At 37.3% G+C, this 23723-nt stretch overlaps 1 protein-coding gene across 1 annotated transcript; it reads left to right on the top strand.

Annotated features, from left to right (window-relative positions):
- Nucleotides 1–5957: 5957 nt before the first annotated feature.
- On the top strand, nucleotides 5958–7209 carry LOC138871404 (uncharacterized). The gene is made up of 4 exons (XM_070149280.1): nucleotides 5958–6207; nucleotides 6299–6364; nucleotides 6455–6573; nucleotides 6895–7209. Exons 1-4 carry the CDS (start codon nucleotides 5958–5960, stop codon nucleotides 7207–7209), a joined length of 750 nt encoding a protein of 249 aa, XP_070005381.1.
- The last annotated feature ends 16514 nt before the right edge of the window (nucleotides 7210–23723 follow it).

Raw genomic sequence — 23723 nt, 5'->3', positions numbered from 1 at the left:
CCTAAGCCAGAGATTCTAGGTTCTTATCCCTAGTGGAGTCGCCAGAGCTGTCACACCTCCTTTTTCCCGAGGGGAGAGGGAGTTTTTCCAATTAAAGTGATATTATTCGAAATAGGATCATTTATTTAATTTAGAGTTGTCACTTGGGATAATTTATGGTGTCTCAAGCCACCGGTTTATTTTAAATCCCAAATCGAGAAAATTTGACTCTATTTTTAAGTCTGCAAACACAGAAGACTGGGTAAGGAATTCTGTTAACCAGGGAGAAGGGGTGAGGCATTCCCGAGTTCCGTGGTTTTAGTACGGTTACTTAACTATTAACAATTGACCTAATTATCTGATTTATTACATGTTTAAAGCCTATTGTGCATTTTTACTTTTTTAAACCGCTTTTAATAGAGTTTTAATTGCTTTTAGGATTTATGAAATTTATTTAAATAAATCGCGATATTGCGCACTTATTGTTTTTCTACACATTGTGAATCGCGTCACGTGAAACGCACCCGCAATTTACAACATGTTTATTTTAATTATTATTTGAAGTTATGGTAGAGTCATGTGAAACGTAGACTCAAACTGGGATTTATGTATCGTGATCATGCCACAGGAACAAGGTTCAAAGGCACGATGATTTTTTTAAATGCGCCTAAAGTAAACTAGGATTATTCATGAATTAATTATTGCTCAAAGTTGTAGTGGGAGAGTCTAAGGGATTATGGAAACTTTAAGCTGGCCTAAAGTATAACCTCTCTTTTAGTTTGGAGCCGAAACTAAGGTCGAGCTTATGTTGGTTTGTTGGGGTCTGTGTAGTGAATAAAGAATTCTAAAGGATTTTGATCATATTAGGCCTAATTGGACCCTCCATGGGGAGTCCAACTCAAATAAAATCAATAGGTGATCCATCTGGACAACCCCCCCCCTCCACGCTAATCATTTGGAGCAAATGCAGAACAATCCAAAGCACATAAAATCATGAATTAATCTAATAGTAATTAACAATTGCAATAAAACAAAAATAATGAAATTCCTTCAATTTTGCCTATGGGATTACACCAATTATTCGTTCCTTTACCTTTTACATGTTTTCATCAATTTCTTCCTCCACCATTTCACAAAAAGAAGAAGAAGGAAATGCACACTTATATGTGTTGTTTCCAATAGAATAAACACAATAAATTCAAACTTGCAATTCAGCCTCATGTTTCAATGTACGCTCCTGTAATTAAACAAACCAATAATAGCCATCAAACAAAAGTAATGACAAAACAGGTGACATATGAACAATTTCCAATAATTCTTATTCCCAAGCAAATCTGCAAATTTATATTATTTAATCAAGGAGCAGTACCTGGACAATAAAATAATATGGTAAGAAAATATATCTCTGGCTTTGAAAAATTGATAATAACTATTTCAGCAACAAATTTGGTAAAGCACAGCAGACTCAGCACCAAATTAAAGCGTCTTTGAGCTAAAATACTCCTTAAAACCCCAGGAAATACAGAGTATAGCAGTAAATCAAAATAGCCTCGAAATTCTTCTTCGCTACAATTTGAATTTCTAGATCTAAAAGAACAGCTTAGTCACTCCGCTGCTATTTTTTTCGAACTCTTAAGCTCTCATATCTTCGTTTTAATTCTCAAAAATCTAGATTTGTTGTTGAAGTTCTTTTGAATTTTGAAGGTGGCTTCGATTTTTTCGTGTGTCGAAGAATGGGAGAGGTCAGAAGAGAATAATGTGTTAGAGGAGGGTGGGCAGCTAGGTTTTTGGGTGTAGAAGAAGGAGGGGTCGGTGGCTGGGTTTCATCCAAAAAAAATAGGAGGGGTGGCGTCGTCCTTCTCTGCTGAAGAAGGAGGAGTTAGGGGCGCTAGGGTTTTCTTTTTGGGGTGGGGGTCCGATATTTTGTGTCTGTGTGAGAATGAGAGATGAGGGTATTTTAATGAAGAGGAGGATTTGGGCCAAGCGGGCTGGGTTATGGGCATTGGGTTTAGGTAAATTCTTGTGGAGTTTTGGACCGATAGAATTGGCCCAATTTGACCTTTTTCGGCCTTTTGATCAATTTTCTTCAAATTGTAGCCTCTTAACCATTAATTCAAATTGATCCTATTTTTTTGTAAAAGTAACCTATGCCATTTTTATGTAATAATTTAAACTAACAATGACAAATGTATTTTGATATTTTATATTTTATAAATGCAACTAACATGCAATTAAAATCTAAAATTTATTGCATGAAAGAATAAAATATTTTTGGCATTTTCATGATTTAAAGTGCTTATGCATAAAAATGAAATGCAAGACATTAACTAAGCTAGAGAAAAGTTCCTAAAATTCTACAAAATTGATAAAAACTATTTTGAAATATTTATTATTTTTTTAGGATTAATTTGGCATTAGGGAAAAAATTAGGTGCTCACAATATATATTCAAAGAAAAATATATGTTGGATTTAAGTCAAGAAGAAGTTAGTGTAAAATTCAAATAAATAAGTTTAAAAGACATAATAAATACCACATCATCGTAGTTAATGTATCAATTAGTCATAACTGCTTCAAATGTTGGATTATTCTCTTCTCATCATCATCAATAGAAGAGTAAGATATGAAGCGCCTTCTTCGCAATGCTCTCAGCGCATATTAGTTAAATGTACGCCGCCTGTGTAGCCATGGTGAAAGGGAGAGGCAGAGGACGAGGTCGACCTCGAAAATACTCGCTAACTACTCTTGTAAGCTCAATGGTAATTGGAAATCAGCCATTGATGGAGCAAGCAGTACCAGAAGCAACTCCACCTTCATCAACTCAAATTACAGATCCAGCTAAGAGAGGTGTTGCAGGTGAATCTGGTTCTACTTCGAGCCATCCTAACATCTCTAAGCGACTAGATCTAACATCTCCAATGTCAATTGGTCATGTAGCAGCTACTTCGACAGTGCCAGTCAATGGAACAGTAAATGTGATCAATCCAGCTCAAAGTCAAGTAAATTCCCTAGGCTCGTCGGAGAAATCAACAGAGGCAGAGGTGGTGATGGAAATTGAAATTGCACCTAAAGCTCCATGGACAACCTTGTTCCAGAAGAATCGATTTTCTACGAATGGTATGTCACTATCCTATATTCCACCATAAATTGTTGATGGTCAGCCTATGGTTCAACTAGACAAATCAGAGGTAGAAAAGGAAGAGAACAAATATAGGTATGCATTGATTGCATATATTTTAGGTGATGGACCAGGGTCTAATGCGATGAAGAGGTACATTAATTTACACTAGTCACATGTTGTTGAGCCTGATCTGTTTTAACACGATGAAGGCTATTACATAATTAGATTTTGCACTATTGAAGATGCTCGTGAAATACTGTGTGTTGGTCCTTATTCAATAGCCAATAAGCCTATTATTCTAAAACCATGGACCCTGACTTTGATTTCACTAAAGAGTTTCCTATTGTTATTCTATTGTGGGTTAAATTTCCTAAGTTGCCTATGTCTTGTTGGGGAGTTGGCTCACTAAGCAAAATTACTAGTATAATTGGAAAGCCTATATTTGTTGATGAGTGCACTACTAAGCATACTCGGGTATCTTTTGCTCGAATGCTTATTGAGGTTAATGTTACAACAGAGTTGCCAATTGAAATTGTGGTTATGGACCCAATTGGAAAGAAGTTTTCACAAGCTGTTACATATGACTGGAAACTTGCCTATTGTGACAAATGCTTGGTTGTGGGACACAAGTGTTCAAATAAAACTAGACTTATGATAAAAGCCAATCCAGCCTTAGAAAGTAAGGAGTAACAAGGTGATCATACACGAATGAAGAACTAAAGGTCCTATACCTAATGCATCTGAGCCACTTAATATAACCTCGTATGAGACTCAACAACAAGGTGTCAACAATTTGGAAGCTGAAGATCACAGAAGAGTAACAAAGATACCTGAACCTAAGGAGATTAATACTCAGCAAAACTTGGTACATATAGCCGAGAAACAGGATGATAAAGGCAAAGCAGTGTAAAGCCCTAAACTTAATCTCATCAACATTCCTCTTTTGTCTCTCATCCCAGTGAGAAATAGGTTTGAGGCAATTTCTATAAGTAGACATGAAGTACACAATCCACCTGGTGATAGAGGTGGAAGTAGTAATCAACAATGATGAATTGGTTGTTTTGGAATATAAGAGGTGTAAATAAAAGGTATAAATTGAAGGAGGATAGGGAGTATATTAGGAGCAATAAAATAAAGTTAGTAGGTCTTGTAGAAACTAAAGTGAAGGAGGTGAATTCTCAAAGGATTTCAAAAGCGATTGTTCCTGGATAGAGTATACCGACAAATTATAAAGATGCTAGGAATGGAAGGATTTGGTTACTATGGGATACTAGTCATCTCATTATTACTAGTATTAAAGATGATTGTCAGGTGAAAAGTAGAAGGGGAGATATAGATTGCTTACTCACTATAGTGTATGGTTACAATGGGATAGAACAAAGAAGAGCTCTATAGGATAACCTACAACTACTATCAGTAAGTATAACAGTTCCATGGCTAATAGCAGGAGATTTCAATGCAGTACTATATTCAAATGACAGACTATATTGTAGCCTAGTAAGCTACTCAGAAATTCAAAAATTTGTTGCTTACCTTCAACAAACAGCATTAACGGGACTACCTCGGAGGGGTGACTATTATACATGGACTAATAAACAGCATGGTGTAGATAGGGTCAGCAGTAGACTGGACAGAGTCTTTGGTAATTATGAATGGATGATGTCCTAGGGCCATGTGGAAACAAACTATGTTTTGCCTCAAATATCAGACCATGCTCCTATGCTTTTAACACTGTCATCTTCAACATGGACTAGTAGAGTACCTTTTAGATTTTTCAACATATGGCCAGCACATAAAGATTTCTCTCAAATAGTGGCAAGCATATGGAATCCTCACAATACTCATGGAACTTTGAAATCAGTATGGACAAAATTGAAAGACCTGAAACTTGCTCTGAAAGTTTTAAACTCTAGGGAATTCAGGGGCATCACTTAGAGAATTGAGAATGCTAGAATAGAACTGAGGAGCATTCAAGAACAGATTTCAATGACTTATACTGATGCTTTATTAGATATGGAGAAGGAAACACTACTCAATCTTGAGAAGTGGTCCTTAATTGAAGAGAGTTTTCTACAACAAAAAGCTAGAGTAAGATGGATATAGCTTGGAGATTCCAACTCTAAATACTTCATAGCAGTAATGAAGGATAGAACCCAAAGGAACCAGATTACAGAAATCATAATATTACTAGGAGACAAGTTGACTGGCCCTGAAGCCATCAAAAGAGAGATCATGGATTTCTACAAAAGTTTAATGGGATCAGCTGCCAATTCTTTACCAGCCATAAACAGATCATACATGAAGAATGGTCAAACACTGTCTCATTACGAATGGTGGATTTGTGTGCAAAGGTAACTGACCAAGAGATTGTTGAGAGTCTTAAATCAATTGGTGATGATAAAGCTCTAGGTATTTATGGTTTTAATGCAGTTTTCTTCAAAAACTCATGGGGCATTATCAATATTCATATTATAGAGGCTATAAAGGAGTTCTTCTCAACTGGAAAGATTTAAAAGGCAATAAATTGTACCATTGTCACATTAGTTCCTAAAGTGACTAAGCCTGCCGCAATCAAAGAGTATAGACCAATAGCTTGTTGTTCAATCCTATACAAGATGATCTCTAAGATCTTGGCTTCTAGATTGCAGAAAGTCATGCCATTTATAATTTGTGAAGCTCAAGCAGGTTTCATTCCTGGTAGAAAGATTGCTGACAATGTCATCCTAGCTCATGAACTAGTTAAATCTTTTACTAGAGCTCAAATATCCCGTAGGAGTATGATAAAGATTGACCTTCAAAAAGTATATGATTCAGTGGAGTAGATCTTTTTACAAACTGACAGATTTATAAAATGGATAATGGAATGCATCAGGACAGTAAACTATATTGTCCTTGTGAATAGAGAAACTACTAGACCTTTCAATGCTACTAAGCGTCTTCGACAAGGAGATCCTACCTCTCCTTTTCTATTTGCACTAGTGATTGAGTCCTTAAGTAGGTCCCTCTATGAGCTTAAGAAGGAGCCTACATTTCAGCACCACCCCAGGTGCAAGAAATTGGACATAACTCATATGAGTGTTGCTGATGATCTATTGTTGTTTGCCAGGGGTAAATCTATCCTTAGTGACTACGCTATACTAGTACTTCTCTCAGTTCTCTGAAGCATCATGTTTGCAGGCTAATTTGGGTAAAAGTTCAGTGTATTTTGGTGGAGTGAAACAAGATGTGAAGAAGCAAATTTTTGATCACCTAGGATTTGAACAAGGTTCCTTGACTTTCAAGTACCTAGGCATTCCTCTATCTACAAAGAAAATAGCTCTTATACAATGGTAACCTTTGATTGAAAAAATCACAGCTAAGATATCCTCATGGACTGCTAAAAACCTATCCTATGTTGGTCGTGTGCAGTTGGTGCAATCTGTTATATTTGGTATTCAAGTCTATTGGGCTCAACTATTCACCTTTCCTGCTAAGGTTTTGAAAATAATTGAGGCACTCTGTAGAAGCTATATTTGGTCAGGAACTAATACAATAACTAGGAAGGCATTAGTGGCATGGGATAAGATGTGTACTCCTAAGTCAGTTGGTGGTCTTAACCTTATAAATCTCCCTCTGTAGAACAAAGAAGCAATTGCTAAAACATGCTGGGATTTATCTCACAAGCAGGACAAGTTATGGATAATGTGGATTGATGCCTACTATATCAAACAGTAGCAGCTACAACATATTCCAATCCCACAACAAGCAAGTTGGATGGTGAGAAGAATAATTGGATCAAGAGTTACCATGTTGCAGGTTCAGAACTCCAGTGATCACATTACCAGTAGTATTAGACAAATATACCTACAACTGCTAGAAGAATTGCCAAGAGTGAGCTGGAAATGTCTAGTTTTTCAGAATTCTGCTCCACCAAAGGCAATCTTTACTATGTGGTTTCTACTGCATGGAAGACTACCTACTAAGGACAGGCTAGCCAATTGGGGATTAAGTGTCACTCCTCACTGTGTCATGTGCCAAGGTCAGGTTGAAACAAGGGAGCACCTTTTTGTGCAGTGTTCATATGCAATAGAATTGTGGAAGAAATTTATGAAATGGATTCTGAGAGGCTAAATGATAACCTCATACTAGGATCAATATCTTCAGTGGATTATTACGCAAGGAAAAAGGGAAGTCCAACAAGGCTAGCATATTCAGAATGATCTATGTTGAAACCTCATATACTATATGGATTGAAAGGAACACATGTACATTTGAGCAAAGATATCGAGGCAGTGATGTTTTGGTAAGAGAGATAGCATATATTTGCAATATTAGAGTAGTTGCTCTAGCTAAGAGTTATATACAACAATTTCTTATAGGGGAAGAGTAGATACAGTAGGGATATATGTGATTAGGTATGTGTTAGTTTTGATCCTCTTTGAGATAGTCAGGTGAGTTAGCTTGACTATGGAGTTGTACAGTTTCATCTTTGGTGATTAATATAAATGAAAGTTAATTACCAAAAAAAGAGTAAGATATGGCTCATTTGGTAGAGGGAGAGGCGTACATAGTTAGGGTTTGTATAGGTAAGTATGTTTAGGTCATTAGGATTTGAGTATATGAGACTTTATCTATGGGGCCAATCCAGTCCAACAAAATATTTCAAACACCTTTCTTTAAAATTTTGAATGCTAGTTTTGCCTCTTAAGTTTTTTCATCGTTCAATTTTGACAACTTTGAATCTCATTGTTTGAATGCTAATTCTATCATTTTTGAATGCTAATTCCATTATTTTTTTCATCCTAAATTTGAATCCTGATTAGCAGTTTTGATTATGAAATATTAATGAATTAAGTTATGTATTTTGCATATTTAGTCCCCTTATAATAGTCAATAGTTAATGACTAAGGTTGTAACTGTATGGCCTATGTTAATTACATCATTGTAATTTATAGTTATATTTACCATTTATATAATAGCCAATATATAAGTCCATTCGTTAAGGTCATATGTATCGGCCACTAGTTATTCATAGCAACCATATAAGTCCACTGACTAAGGTTGTATGGCCTATGTTAATTAGATCATTGTGATTCATAGTTATATTGCATATTTATATAATAAACAATATATAATTCCATTCATTAAGGTCATACATATCAACCACTAGTTATTCATAGCAACCATATGAGTCCATTGACTAAGATTGTAGTCATATAGCCTATGTTAATTACATCATTATGATTCATAGTTATATTGACCGTTGTATAATAACCAATATACAAGTCCATTCATTAAGGTCATACGTATCGGCCACTAGTTATCATAGCAACCATATAAGTCCATTGATTAAGGTTGTAGTCATATGGCCTATGTTAATTACATAGTTGTGATTCACAGTTATATTGTCTGTTTATATAATAGCCAATATATAATTTCTTTCATTAAGGTCATACGTATCGACCACTAGTTATTCATAGCAACTATATAAGTCCATTTGGCTAAGGTTGTAGTCATATGGCCTATGTTAATTACATCGTTGTGATTCATAGTTATATTTACCATTTATATAATAGCCAATATATAAGTCCATTCATTAAGGTCATACGTATCGGCCACTAGTTATTCATAGAAACCATATAAGTCCATTGACTAAGGTTGTAGTCATATGGACTTTGTTAATTACATCGTTGTGATTCATAGTTATATTGAGTGTTTATATAATAGCCAATATATAATTCCATTCTTTAAGGTCATACATATCGGCCACATCCAATGACTAAGGTCGGAGTCATATGGTCTATGTTAATTACAGCGTTATGATTCACAATTATATTGACCATTTATATAATAGCCAATATATAATTACATTCATTAAGGTCATACATATCGGCCACTAGTTATTCATAGCAACCATAGAAGTCCATTGGCTAAGGTTGTAGTCATATGACCTATGTTAATTACATCGTTGTGATTCAAAGTTATAGTGACCGGTTATATAATAGTCAACATATAATTTCATTCATTAAGGTCATAGGTTGGGCCACTAGTTATTCATAACAACCATATAAGTCAATTTGTCACGACCCAAAATCCACTAAGGGTCGTGATGGCGCCGAACACCATTGTCAGGCAAGACAACAACAAATAACTAGTAACTTCTCGTTTTAAATATTTCTGAAATAACTTCTTTTATACATTTAAACAATAAAGAAAATAAATGTCCACTGAATAAATAGTGATATCTTTAACAATTTCAAAACACTGACTACTTTCATAGACATCCCAGAACCCGGTGACACAAGTGCATGAGCAATTACTAAGAAATCGAATAAAGTACAATAACTGTTTGGAATACAAATTGGACAAAAAGTAAATACAATACTCTGAAAGAGACTAGACTGGTTACGGGTCGCCTCGAGAAATGCAGCTCACATAGTCCTCGTATCATCCATGCTGCTGCGCCCAGTAGGCCACTAGGAATACATGTGCATGTGCAACAAAAATGCACAGCAAGTGTAGCATGAGTACGAAAACAATGTGTACCTAGTAAGTATCCCGTCTAATCTCGAAGAAGTAGAGATGAGAGGTCGACTTTGACACTTACTAGTGGTCCAATAATGATACGTCCATAATATAAAAAATCGAGGATTTTTATAACAGGATTGTAATTAAATAGAATGAAGCGGGTAAAAAAATTCTTTCTTTTATAGGAAATTCCCAAATTCCTTTTCATCATTTATACATTTATTCTCAAGTCAGGGAGAGCAAATATCAACATCTATAAATCTCAAGGCAAGCAATGCAATCATGCGCAAATCATGTCGAGGACGTACAGCCCGATCCAACAATATTTAAACTGTGCACTGCCAAATGGTCGAATGGCGCGAACCATAGATGCATCTATTTAATCTACCGAGGCGTTCGGCCCGTTCCATAATAGATAAACACATTCAAATAATCAAATCAATAATTCATCAAGGAGCAAATATTCAGGAAAAGGCAACTTTCTCTTCTAAAAGTCAAGAAATGATATCTAGCGTTTTTTAGAAATTCATTTACACGTTCGATATGTTTTAAGCATTTTAAGTTTGTCAACAAGGTTGCAAGTATTACAAGAAAGCATGTTTTTGGGCCCTAAACTACCCGGACTTAAGCATAATAGTAGCTACGCACGGACTCTCGTCACCTCATGCGTACGTAGCCCACGCAAATAGGAGCACATAACCAATTAACTCACCTATAGGGACAATTCCCTCTTACAAGGTTAGAAAGGAGACTCCCCTCACTCCGAAGTCCAATAACCGGCTTCCAATCTCCTTCCGACGATTCAAACTGATGCCCCAACGCTCCAAAACTAGCCAAATATCGGGCAAACCAATGAAAATAAACCTTAATACTCATAACAATTCAATTTATAAAAAATCCCAACTCCGCTCGAAAAGTTGACAAAATCTCCCTCGGGCCCACGTGCCCGAATTCTGAATTTTTTCGAAGATAAATTTCACCCACAACCTCACGAACTCAAATATATAATTGGCTCTCAATTTCATGTCCAAAAATCGTGGTCAAAATTCAAGAATACAAATTTCTTAGGTTTTCTTCAAAATCCCAAAATTTCTATTAATTTACATGATTTTCCATGTTAAAATCTAGATATAATCCAAGTAATTAACTTGCAATAGGTGGGAAGCACATACCTTGACATGGATGATGAAAATGGAGCTCCAAAATCGCTCCTAGGTCAGCTCCCATGGAGGAAATGAGATGAAATGAGCCAAACCCATTTCTTTACACTTATACACTGCCCAGACGACTCTTCTTCGCGTTCGCGAGACCACCATCGCGTTTGCGAAGAAGAAAATTCCCAAAAATCATTTTTCCAAACTCTTTTCAGATAGCCTCTAGAATAATAGCCATAACTTCTTGTACAAATCTCCAAATGATAAATGGTTTAACTTTTGGAAACCTAGACACCAAGATCTACAACTTTCATTCTTTGGTCATCTCCTAATTCCTTATAGATTTTGATATATAAGCCTTTAAAGTCAGCCCTGTGCAACACAAATTTCTTCTTCATCTTCCTAGACAGCCTATAGTGTACCAGCCATAACTTTTGGTACATAAATCCAAATGCTAAATGGTTTACATTTATGAAAACGAGACACAAAGGGATACAACTTTGATTTTTAGATCATCCCCAAATTTCTTATAGATTGTGGGATATGAGCCTCTGAATTCAGACCTGCGTAACAGAGATTTTATTCTTCGCGAACGCGAGAACATCTTCGCGAACGCGAAGAGCAAAATCCCTGAAGCCCAAACCTTCTTCGCGAACATGACAGTATCCTTGTGAACGCGAAGAACAACACCAGACACCAGCAACAGCTATAGCAAAACAACCCAAAATGATCTGAAACACACCCGAAGCCTTGGGACCCCATCCAATCACACCAACCAGTCCCATAACATGACACAGACCTGTTCGAGGCCTCAAATCACATCAAACAACATTGAAATCATGAATCACGATCCAATTCAAGCTTAATGAACTTTAGAATTCCAAACTTCTACATTCGATGTTGAAACCTATCAAATCACGTCCGATTGACTTCATATTTTGCACACAAGTCACATTTGACATTACGGACCTACTCCAATTTCCGGAATTGGATTCCGACCCTAGTATAAAAAAGTCCACTTCCGGTCAAACTTCTCGAAAACCTTCAAATTTCTATCTTTAGACCAAATGACTCCAAAATGACCCACGGACCTCCGACTTCACTTCCGATCGCGCTCCCAACACCAGAATCACCATACGGAGTTATTCCCAGACTCGAAATCCCAAACGGACATTGATAACACTGAAATGCACTTCAATCCAAACTTATGAAATTCTTCCAAAATGCTAACTTCCACAATAGGTGCCGAAACGTTCCTGGGTCTTCCAAAATCCGGTCCGAACATATGCTCAAGTCCAAAATCATCATACGAACCTGCTGGAACCTTCGAATTCCAATTCCGAGGTTATTTACTCAGAAATCCAGTCTTAGTTAATTCTTTCAACTTAAAGCTTCTAAAATGAGAATTCTCTTTTCCAAATCAACTCCAAACTTCCCGGAATTCATTTCCGACCATACGTATAAGTCATAATACCTGAAGTGAAGCTGCTCATGGTCTCAAACTGCTGAATGACGTGCTAGAGCTCAAAATGACCGATCGGGTCGTTACATTCTCTCCCACTTCAACATACGTTCGTCCTCGAACGTGCTAAGAACTGTGCTGGAGTTGTCTGAAATCATTACTTAATACCTCGTGTACCTACCTGTGCTACCACAACTCGGTTGAGCACATTAGCTCGAGCAAGTCTGAAGATGTTCTCTTTTTTTTCAAGCAAATAAGCTTAGAGCCCAGTTCCAACATCCGGAACTCTCTGTCAGGCCTACTTTCAACATATGAACACCGCATGAATCACCTTACGACGTATCGATACAAGATTGCATACCTTTGCTGAATTCACACTATGCCATACACAACTCATACAACCATAATAATATCCTCTGATCATAATTAGTCAAAATTCCACGAATCTGACGCTCCCAATGCATCTCACGACCCACATACATCTTGCTCTAACTTTTACAATACCACCATGATGGAAGATGCGCGTAGAAATTCACAACCAACTGCCGAGTCAATAATTCATTGAGTCTATACCCCTGACAAGAACCATCACCCCATTCTGAACCAAATAATGGTATTTGCCCTTTAATATTCTTCATATAATCCGATTGCACTGATCTTAGATCCAATAATCTCGTCTCACCCAGAACAAACTGCTCAGCAAATAAACCACTCAGACATGACCAAAAGTCTCATATGATGCCACAATGTGACAATAGGATACCAATTCGAATGCGATTCAAAATGAAAACGAACTCTGGAAGGGACTACTCAACTCACACAACTAATAGGCAACTGTACTCAACAACACACTGTTGCGGTGCGCAACCCGATCCAAATAACATACCCGTGGTGGCGTGCCACCCGATCCACACATAAAACTCACATAAGGAGATACACACTATGCTAAATTGCTCATTACAATACAATACCGAATATCGGTAACAAGCACGCTAAGTGCATAATACCATCCCAGGGGAGACATATTGTTATACCCCAAGTTTTCATACGTGAGAGTACGTCGTAAGTCATTGATGTAAGCTCGGAAATGAGATTATATTTGGAAGCAAATAAAGTAAGTTAATCATGTTACCTTGGAGGTTACAAATATTTAAGATCATGAATAACGAGTACCAAGAGGGTTGGAAATCTTAGAAGCTAAACCAATTGAAGAAAATAAGTTTCGTCGAAAGTCGACAAGTTTCGAATGTTATAACATGTACTTTGGGGTGAGACTAGGGTTATTAACATGATAAGGAGGTTATTCTAGGAGTTATTTTAGTCGTATGATATTCATTTTCTACATTTTGAAGGCAAGCAAATTGTGGAACAAGAGTTGGCAAAGGTCATCACAAGTTACATTCATAAATTTGCTGAAATTTAGGTCAAATGTATCTGCAAATTTCTCCAAATATACTTGGAATCATGGTGTTTTCTACCTACAAATTGAAGGTCTACGAGTCTAGTTTCTAACACATTAAACCGTTCGTCAATACGACATCGGAGTAGAGAGATATTCGTGTTTTCGCGAGACCGCGCAAGCAGCTTTCAATGGGACCCACTTAGGCGGTGGTTGACCTACTTCAATTTATAAACGATTTGGACGCCTATTTTTGCTTATTTTTCAACTAAAATTCGTCTCCAAACTTCTCCTAACCCTCCTAAACATATACCACAAGGGTTTGAAGTGATTCCAAAGTGATTACACCATATATCAACATCAAAACTTAGTTCTAGTGAAGAACAACACCTCTTTGAGGTTGTGTTGTCATTGAGGATTGTTGTGGGCTGTATTTGGATGAAATTCCAAGTTGTTGCTGCTATCTAAAGTGAGTATAACAGCCTACTAATTGTGCTTAATCTTTCTTGTATGTTGGTTAAGTTGTTAGGATGATAAACTACAAGATAATACTTGGATTAGCTTAAGTCACTTCTATGGTGTTGTATTGCTATTAAGGGTTGTTGTAAAATGAATATAACTTGGATTTTGACTTGAAGTTACTGTAGGAGGTATGTATATTGTGTTCTTGCTTGTTGCCTAAGGTTATCTTGATATTGATTAAGTTAAATGGATGGGCTAGACATGAACTAGTGAATAAAGTTGCTAGTTGGGGATAGTTGAAGTTGTGGATTATTTTCGTTGTTATAAATATATGGTATAAGGCTGGAATCATTGATTAATGACTTCATTATCAAGTTAATGATACTTTTATGTTGAAGTAAGAAGTCTATAAGGATTGATAAGGGGTATACGGATTCCAATCGGAGCTTGCCGCTCGTCGTAATGTAGTTGTGACTTGTTGTTGTTATATGGTGTCTTGATATTGATAATTATGTATTGATGGATTGCTCTGGTAATTGTTGTTGGTATATGGTATTGGAGGAGGCCCTTGTTACAAGGGAGATGCTGCCCAAATTTACGTAAACGAGCTACTAGCTTAAGTTATAGACTTAGCCTTTGCTCAGCACTGATTTTGAATCTCCTTATACTATGATAGATTGAGTTGACTTGTTTGAAGAGTTTATTGGAAGGGATTAGGGACTCAACGGATTTAAGGTATGTTAAGGCACTTTCTTCTTTCTTTTGGCATGATCTAAAGTGAAATGAATACGCTACTTCATAACGGATCTACTCCTAGTAACTAAGGTTGTCCATGTTGTTCTTTCCTTATAAAATTATTCTAAGCAAGTGTGTATGATCCTTGAATCCTACTAAGGTTCATATTGAGGGTATGGATGTCCATAGTATTCTTAAGTCACTCCAAAAGGTTTAGAAGGTGATTCAATGAGTCTAGCATGCATTATATATAGTATCTATTTTACTCTACCGAGCCGCGCTATAGTCGAGTCCTCTTTGAGGCCGGGTACGATATGATGATGATGATTCCCACAGAGGCGAATGTTTTAAAAAGTTTATGTATATATATGTATTATGCATTTTATATCAGTAACCCCCAGAGGCACTCAGATGTTACAGGTTGTATCTTCTTTATCTCTCTCTTTACATTATTGTTCTTGTTTATGCTTTCCTGCCTAAATACTCGGTACTTTATTCGTACTGACGTCCCTTTTGCCTGGGGACACTGCGTTTCATGCCCGTAGGTCCCGATTGATAGCTTGTCAGTCCTCCTAGTAGGCTATCAGCTCAGCGAAGGTGTTGGTGCACTCCACTTACTCCGGAGTTGCCTATTTGGTCAGTATACTTTGGATATATATTGAATGGTATGGCGGGGCCCTGTCCCGACCTTTATGATTTTATGTACTCTTAGAGGCTTGTAGATAGATATCAAGTGTATGGATACTTGTATGGCCTTGTCGGCCTATGTTTCGAGTTTACTAATGGTCATATCAGCCTTATAGGCTCGTATGTCACATATATAAGTTTGTATATCATGTTGGGTCTTCATATGTTGAGTATTCCCTTATGTTTTATTCTTGTTATCTCATGACGGGTTTTCTGGCTCATTTACTCATGATAATATGATAAGAAAGATATGTTGCGTTGGTACTCGGTTGAGTAAGGCACCGGGTGCCTGTCGTGGCCCTTCGGTTTGGGTCGTGACAGAAGTGATATCAGAGCAGTTCTGTCCTAAGGAGTCTACAAGCCGTGTCTAGTAGAGTCTTGTTTATGGGTGTGTTGTGCACCACACTTATATGCAAGAGGCTACAGGGCATTTAGGTCTGTCACTCTTTCTTCTTACTCTAGATCGTGCGGTAGAGCTCAGTTGTAAGAATTCAAACTCTTAAATTCGACTTTAGTCGTAATACAACGATACCTACATCCACAAAGACAGTTGGTAAGAGATTGCATGTGGATGTGGAAGAGTTGAGTCAGAGGAACTCGATTTCACATCATGCTTATGATGAGTAAATATGAGGTCTTCAACAGATCATGTGTGTACTAAGATGTGTATGCTTCTTAATAAGGAGCCTTAAGGCACGGATATCTATTCACGAATATGGTGAAAATCTATGAGGAATTCAGAAGCTAGATACAAGTTTTAACAAGTAAAAGAAGTAAGGTGAAGAGGGGTACGAGGCACCCAGATAATGAAGATTATCAATATTTTCAAATCAGGCAGAGAAATATAAGCATTTTGGTACCTTCATCAATGACAGAGGTAAGTACAATTGGCCACACCCATCTCAGTTATGTTCTATGGGAGCTAACAGATATTATTTAAGAGAAAGATGGGATATCAGGATCCAGTTGGAGTTAGAGTAACCCAAAAATTGTGGATAGGTTGTTATCATTAACTAACGTTTCCGAAAGATGGTGCAAATGTGGTAATAGATCTCCTTCTAAGACACCCAGATGGTGAACTCTAGAGTAGTACAATCAGATACGAATACTGGAATATTCAAAAATTTCAGAAGATAGGCAGTGGGATCCTAGAAGGGACAAATATTTACCTTAGTATGACTCTAGCCCCGAGTAAAAAAAGAATGTTAGGCATTCCCAAGAGCCAGTGAGATGAAGCTAGGGGAGCTTATAGGGAAAGAACTTTTTGTTGAAGTTTTCAGAATAAAGTGATAGACAAAAGAAATATTATCCGGAGAATAAGAAGAAAATAAATGAAGCATCATGAGTAAGATGTGATATATAGGTAATAACAGTAAATCAAAATATGACACGATGATAGAGTCTATAGTCAAGTGAAGGAAAATACAAGAGGTGACAAGCCTTAAGGCAATAAAAGAGTATAAGCCATAAAGTCATATTCTTATTTCGAGAAATGAGATGGTGACTTCAACGTGATTACCAGGAGGAAAGGTTAGACCCCAAAGTAATAAAAAGCAGTATGGGCTGGTGAACAAGATAAAACCGAACATGAATTAGGGACCGGAGGATTTGATAATGGTCGACATCATGAGAATTTCAAAGATCGTGCTCCAACAATAATAGAATAGACAACAAACGAATAACCTTTAAAGGCCATTTGGGAAGTCGCTTACCTAAAGCAAGCACTCTAAGTAGAGTTAATCTTAAGGGACTAAGTGTGCCAGTTACCGTAGGTGTCACCTTCGTGCATAAGAAATTTAGTTATCCCTAGTACAGAAGGTTACCATAAGGTGATTAAGGTTAATTGATAATGTGAAAAGACGCCAAATATGAAAAGGTAAAACAACTATAGGTAGATCGTCGTAGTACTAAATCTTAGTACTCCCCTGAAGGGGGGGGAACATGGTGTGATATGATTTTAAGTCGGAGTTAAGCGGTTCAGTTAACTATGGAATGGTAAAGAAAGAATGTGGTAAAAAGGAGAAAGGGATGATGTTGCATTTATTCAGTTCATGCAGATATGTTGCGACTCCAGAACATTATACAAGCACGACACTGGGGAGAGGCAGTAAAAGTTTCCGGCCAGGATGTTATTGATAAATAAGTGTGAATGGACACTTGATACATCAGGAGCTAGTGGCGAGAGATAAGTTAAGACAAAGGATATATCGCAAGAGGGATTATGCAGAATATATATATGAGAATGGACCAACGAGTAATTAGTAGTTGATTCAGGAAGAGCCCAGTTATGGCTAGAAAAGAGGTCACGAATAAATCAATAGATCATGCAAGATAAATGTAGTGAACCGCAACATAGTGAATTCAGTCTTGCAGATACGAGATCGCAATCATTTGAAAAAAAAATCAGATAGGAGGTGAGGCAATTAAAGGTACCATTTTTAAGGTTTATAAAAATAAGAGAGAGTGCCACTAAGGAGACAATAAAAATTTGAGCTTATAAGTAACACTACGAGCACAAAGGCATAAATTTATGTAACTAAGGATTATTATAGGCGAGTAAGAATAACGAAAATTACCTTCGGGTGTACGATATATCAAGCTCACAACTTTACAAGAGCCAGAAGGTCACCTTAAGTACTACAATGAAAGACTAGCTGAGGAGTAAATGATCCTGTAACAATAGTCTCACTACAATATTGTATACACTCCATAAGAAAGTGGCACCTATCATGGCTAATGAATGATAAAAAAAAGCCATCAAAGGTGATGTTTGAGATCATATGAGGTACATGAAATTATAGTATTCGTGGGCAAAAAGACAAGCCAAGTATTCATGCAACAAGTGATAGAACGACCAGCAAAAGTAATTGCTTACATTTAAGGACAACTGAGAAGGCACGAAAGGAAATTTATGGTGCTAGCAAGTTAAAGGAAGGTTGCGAGTAGTATAAATAGATCGGTGTAGGTCCTAAGGTAAAGTATTGTAGAGCAACAAGGTTTTAGGTAGATAGGAGTAAGGATATGAAAAGGTGAGTGAGAAGGTGACGAGAATATGTATGTCCTCGAGATTAAACCCATCAAAACAAAGGAGCTGATGATTTCCATATGTATAAAAAGCTCGGTACTGCCTGAATGAACATAGAGGAGTCTGAGACTAGGTGCATTTAGAAGAGATGGAATGCTGCCCTGGCGGTAGAATAAGGGTGTAATTGTGATAGATAAGAGGATGATTCTTAGGCCTTTGATTGAGTAACGATTTAACGAGAAAGGGATTTCATTAATTGCACGGGATTAGAACACCCCCATACGGTTATTGAAGTATAGTATTATCCCTAGGTGGATCATGAAAATCACTTCATATGTTCCCCGATAGGATGTGAGCCCTAGTGACAGTGTATTACGTAAGAGGTTGCAAGTTATTAGTGATAGATTATAGATCAACATTAAGGTGAATAAATAATAGATGGGTACAAGTTCCAAAGTTCGAGATGAGATTTTTTTGTTATTCTTAGATAAATAATAATGAGGAAGCACTAAAGGACTTAGATTTATACATATAGGATAAGCAGTGAGAGAGTAACCTGGAGTTGGGTAGCAAACCTCGGTAATAATAAACCGAAGTAAGTTTTATGGTATAGTATAACCTACCTAGATGTAGTAAATTCATAAGGATAGATATACAAGGCTATGAAACAAGAGATAGAAATAGTCTTAAGTTTGATAAAGTACCAAGCGAAAGACATCAGTACACCTATAGATGCCTAGAGGGACAGCTTGTCATAATTCTATATATGTTCATAAAGTGAGACTTAGAGATTGGCTAAAAGATGGAGGAAAAAGAGAAGACGAATCGCTAGGCGCTCATACAAGGACACAGTCGTACATACTGCATGACATAAGGTAGCAAATGTTACGATGTTGGAAGAATTCCGACCATATGTCATGGCATGACAAAGAGGCCTAAAAGGGGAGAATGCCCAAGCATTTGGATTTATTCACAAAAAAGTTGCTTAGATGGAAATATGAGCATTAAAGTATTCGTAAGAGCCATAGTTTATGAAACTGATAAGCGCATCAGTCAACATTCGAGGACGAATGTTCCAAAGGGGGAATGATGTTACACCCCAAGTTTTCATACGTGAGAGTACGTCGTAAGTCATTGATGTAAGCTCGAAAATGAGATTATATTTGGAAGAAAATAAAGTAAGTTAATCATGTTACCTTGGAGGTTACAAATATTTAAGATCATGAATAAGGAGTACCAAGAGGGTTGGATATCTTAAAAGCTAAACCAATTGAAGAAAATAAGTTTTGTCGAAAGTTGACAAGTTTGGAATGTTATAACATGTACTTTGGGGTGAGACTAGGGTTCTTAACATGATAAGGAGGTTATTCTATGAGTTATTTTAGTCGTATGATATTCATTTTCTATATTTTGAAGGCAAGCAAGTTGTGGAACAAGAGTTTACAAAGGTCATCACAAGTTACATTCATAAATTTGCTGAAATTTAGGTCAAATGTATCTGAGCATTTCTCAAAATATACTTAGAATCACGGGGTGTTCTACCTACCAAATTGAAGTTCCACAAGTCTACTTTCTAACTCATTAAACCGTTCATCAATACGATATCAGAGTAGAGAGATATTCGCATTTTCGCGAAACCATGCAAGCAGCTCCCAATGGGACCCACTTAGGCGGTGGTTGACCTACTTCAATTTATAAACGATTTGGACGCCTATTTTTGCTCATTTTTCAACTAATATTCGTCTCCAAACTTCTTCTAACCCTCCTAAACATATACCACAAGGGTTTGAAGTGATTACACCATATTTCAACATCAAAACTTAGTTCTAGTGAAGAACAACACCTCTTTGAGGTTGTGTTGTCATTGAGGATTGTTGTGGGCTGTATTTGGATGAAATTCCAAGTTGTTGCTGCTGTCTAAGGTGAGTATAACAGCCTAATAATTGTGCTTAATCTTTGTTGTATGTTGGTTAAGTTGTTATGATGATAAACTACAAGATAATACTTGGATTAGCTTAAGTCACTTCTATGGTGTTGTATTGCTATTAAGGGTTGTTGTAAAATGAATATAACTTGGATTTTGACTTGAAGTTACTGTAGGAGGTATGTATATTGTGTTCTTGCTTGTGCCTAAGGTTATCTTGATATTGATTAAGTTAAATGGATGGGCTAGACATGAACTAGTGAATAAAGTTGCTAGTTGGGGATAGTTGAAGTTGTGGATTATTTTCGTTGTTATAAATATATGGTATAAGGCTGGAATCATTGATTAATGACTTCATTATCAAGTTAATGATACTTTTATGTTGAAGTAAGAAGTCTATAAGGATTGATAAGGGGTATACGGATTCCAATCGGAGCTTGCCGCTCGTCGTAATGTAGTTGTGACTTGTTGTTGTTATATGGTGTCTTGATATTGATAATTATGTATTGATGGATTGCTCTGGTAATTGTTGTTGGTATATGGTATTGGAGGAGGCCCTTGTTACAAGGGAGATGCTGCCCAAATTTACGTAAACGAGCTACTAGCTTAAGTTATAGACTTAGCCTTTGCTCAGCACTGATTTTGAATCTCCTTATACTATGATAGATTGAGTTGACTTGTTTGAAGAGTTGCTTGGAAGGGATTAGGGACTCAACGGGTTTAAGGTATGTTAAGGCACTTTCTTCTTTCTTTTGGCATGATCTAAAGTGAAATGAATACGCTACTTCATAACGGATCTACTCCTAGTAACTAAGGTTGTCCATGTTGTTCTTTCCTTATAAAATTATTCTAAGCAAGTGTGTATGATCCTTGAATCCTACTAAGGTTCATATTGAGGGTTTGGATGTCCATAATGTTCTTAAGTCACTCCAAAAGGTTTAGAAGATGATTCCATGAGTCTAGCATGCATTATATATAGTATCTATTTTACTCTACCGAGCCGCGCTATAGTCGGCCGGGTACGGCACCTATTGTGCAACCACTGATCAGTTGGGTTTACCGAGCTCCACGTGGCCGGGTACGATTCTACCGAACCTTATGATGGTCGGGTACGCTTTTACCGAGTCCTCTTTGAGGCCGGGTACGATATGATGATGATGATGCCCACAGAGGCGAATGTTTTAAAAAGTTTATGTATATATATGTATTATGCATTTCATATCAGTAACCCCCAGAGGCACTCTGATGTTACAGGTTGTATCTCCTCTATCTCTCTCTTTACATTACTGTTCTTGTTTATGCTTTCCTGCCTAACATACTCGGTACTTTATTCGTACTGACGTCCCTTTTGCCTGGGGACGCTGCATTTCATGCCCGCAGGTCCCGATTGATAGGTTGACAGTCCTCCTAGTAGGCTATCAGCTCAGCGAAGGTGTTGGTGCACTCCACTTGCTCCGGAGTTGCCTATTTGGTCAGTATGCTTTGGATATATATTGATTGGTATGGCGGGGCCCTATCCCGACCTTTATGATTTTATGTACTCTTAGAGGCTTGTAGACAGATATCAGGTGTATGGATACTTTTATGGCCTTGTCAGCCTATGTTTCGAGTTTACTAATGGTCATATCGGCCTTATAGGCTCGTATGTCACATATATAAGTTTGTATATCATGTTGGGTCTTCATATGTTGAGTATTCCCTTAAGTTTTATTCTTGTTATCTCATGACGGGTTTTCTGGCTCATTTACTCATGATAATATGATAAGAAAGATATGTTGCGTTGGTACTCGGTTGAGTAAGGCACCGGGTGCCTGTCGCGGCCCTTCGGTTTGGGTCGTGACACATATAGCACTATAAGCTACAAAACTCAAGCACAGTTGAGGTGCGATATACGATATGAATATCAAGAGCCATTCTGCTCATATAACATCATCTCTACATGGAACCTTAACACATAAGAAATTCACCAAGTTGTCTCATAACTCACACGGCGCAATATATCATTACATGAAATAGCTAACGACAAAATAACACCCTGACTACTCTTCCATAAGGAGCGCATTGCTGAAATGAACACATCTAGCCTGATATAGAGCCCATATTCTCATTTAAATCCATCCACAAACCTCCAACTGATTCTAATCGCATTGAGCTAGGCTAATAACCTTTCGAAGGTCCATAATAACTTCCCTTTTTCTCATAACACACAAGAACAACCATCATAACCAGAGTAATCCTCCACAGTCCACAACCCAATAAATCGAGTGCCCTCCAGGCATCAATTCTCAATTTAACGACATCACCACAATCTTCATACTTGGTTTAACTCTTCAATCAATCCAGTGACTACATGCCACACTTATACAACCCTTCCGTGGGGCACGCTCTCACAACCTTCCGTAACAGATACAGGTCTGTACATCCAAACCATCGGCCGCACTAACGCTGAAAAGCGATCAAGAATCCTTAACCAAGATGCAAATATTTTTTCACAAAACACCGATCTCAAGTGATGCTGAAGACAATACCAACTTACTTTAAACATCAAAACTCCTTTCCTGCTCATCCGAGCTCGTGACATCCTTGCCAATACCAAACTGCAACCTTGATCCTCACTTCGAATTCCATACCACTCACTGCACCCATCATGCCAATATACGATATGACACGATTTTCATCATAACTCCGGAACTGCTAACAGATCAACACTTCATCATATAAAAAATTTCACTTAACTCACTCCAGGAGAACCATAGCAACACACAAATGAATTCTCATAACCATAGAATATGAAAATCTCTAAGTAGTGGACTAAGCCACCATAGCCCTTCTGGGATCCACCTACACATAACAGGCCATAACAGTAGAATACTTCTGAATAACATCAATTATAGCGGCCGGCAAGCCTCACACGTATCATCCCAATTCACTTGCATAACTGATCACGCTGAAGGAACTGATCACTACCACCAATATGCCAACTCAATTATGGCTAACCAGTCTATATTCTCCCAATTTATCCTTGATTGCCTTAGAAATAATGATAACTCTATTCAACACATAACACACTCCATCCACGCTCATCCCGAGTGGCATTGAATCACGAGACCATGCTTCCTCAAATCCCACGAACCATTTCATACCTCCTAAATGCTACATTGCAAGTCAAAACATCATAGAACATTCTTGGGCTCTTCTCATAAGCTGCTACAAAAGCTTGGTTCTTAACCGTACCTATAGGCTAGAAATCATTAGGCACCATACTTTAC

The sequence above is a fragment of the Nicotiana sylvestris genome, chromosome 6 (assembly GCF_000393655.2).
Source record: "Nicotiana sylvestris chromosome 6, ASM39365v2, whole genome shotgun sequence".
In the NCBI taxonomy this organism is placed as follows: domain Eukaryota; kingdom Viridiplantae; phylum Streptophyta; class Magnoliopsida; order Solanales; family Solanaceae; genus Nicotiana; species Nicotiana sylvestris.
This window is presented reverse-complemented; position numbering and strand designations above follow the sequence as displayed.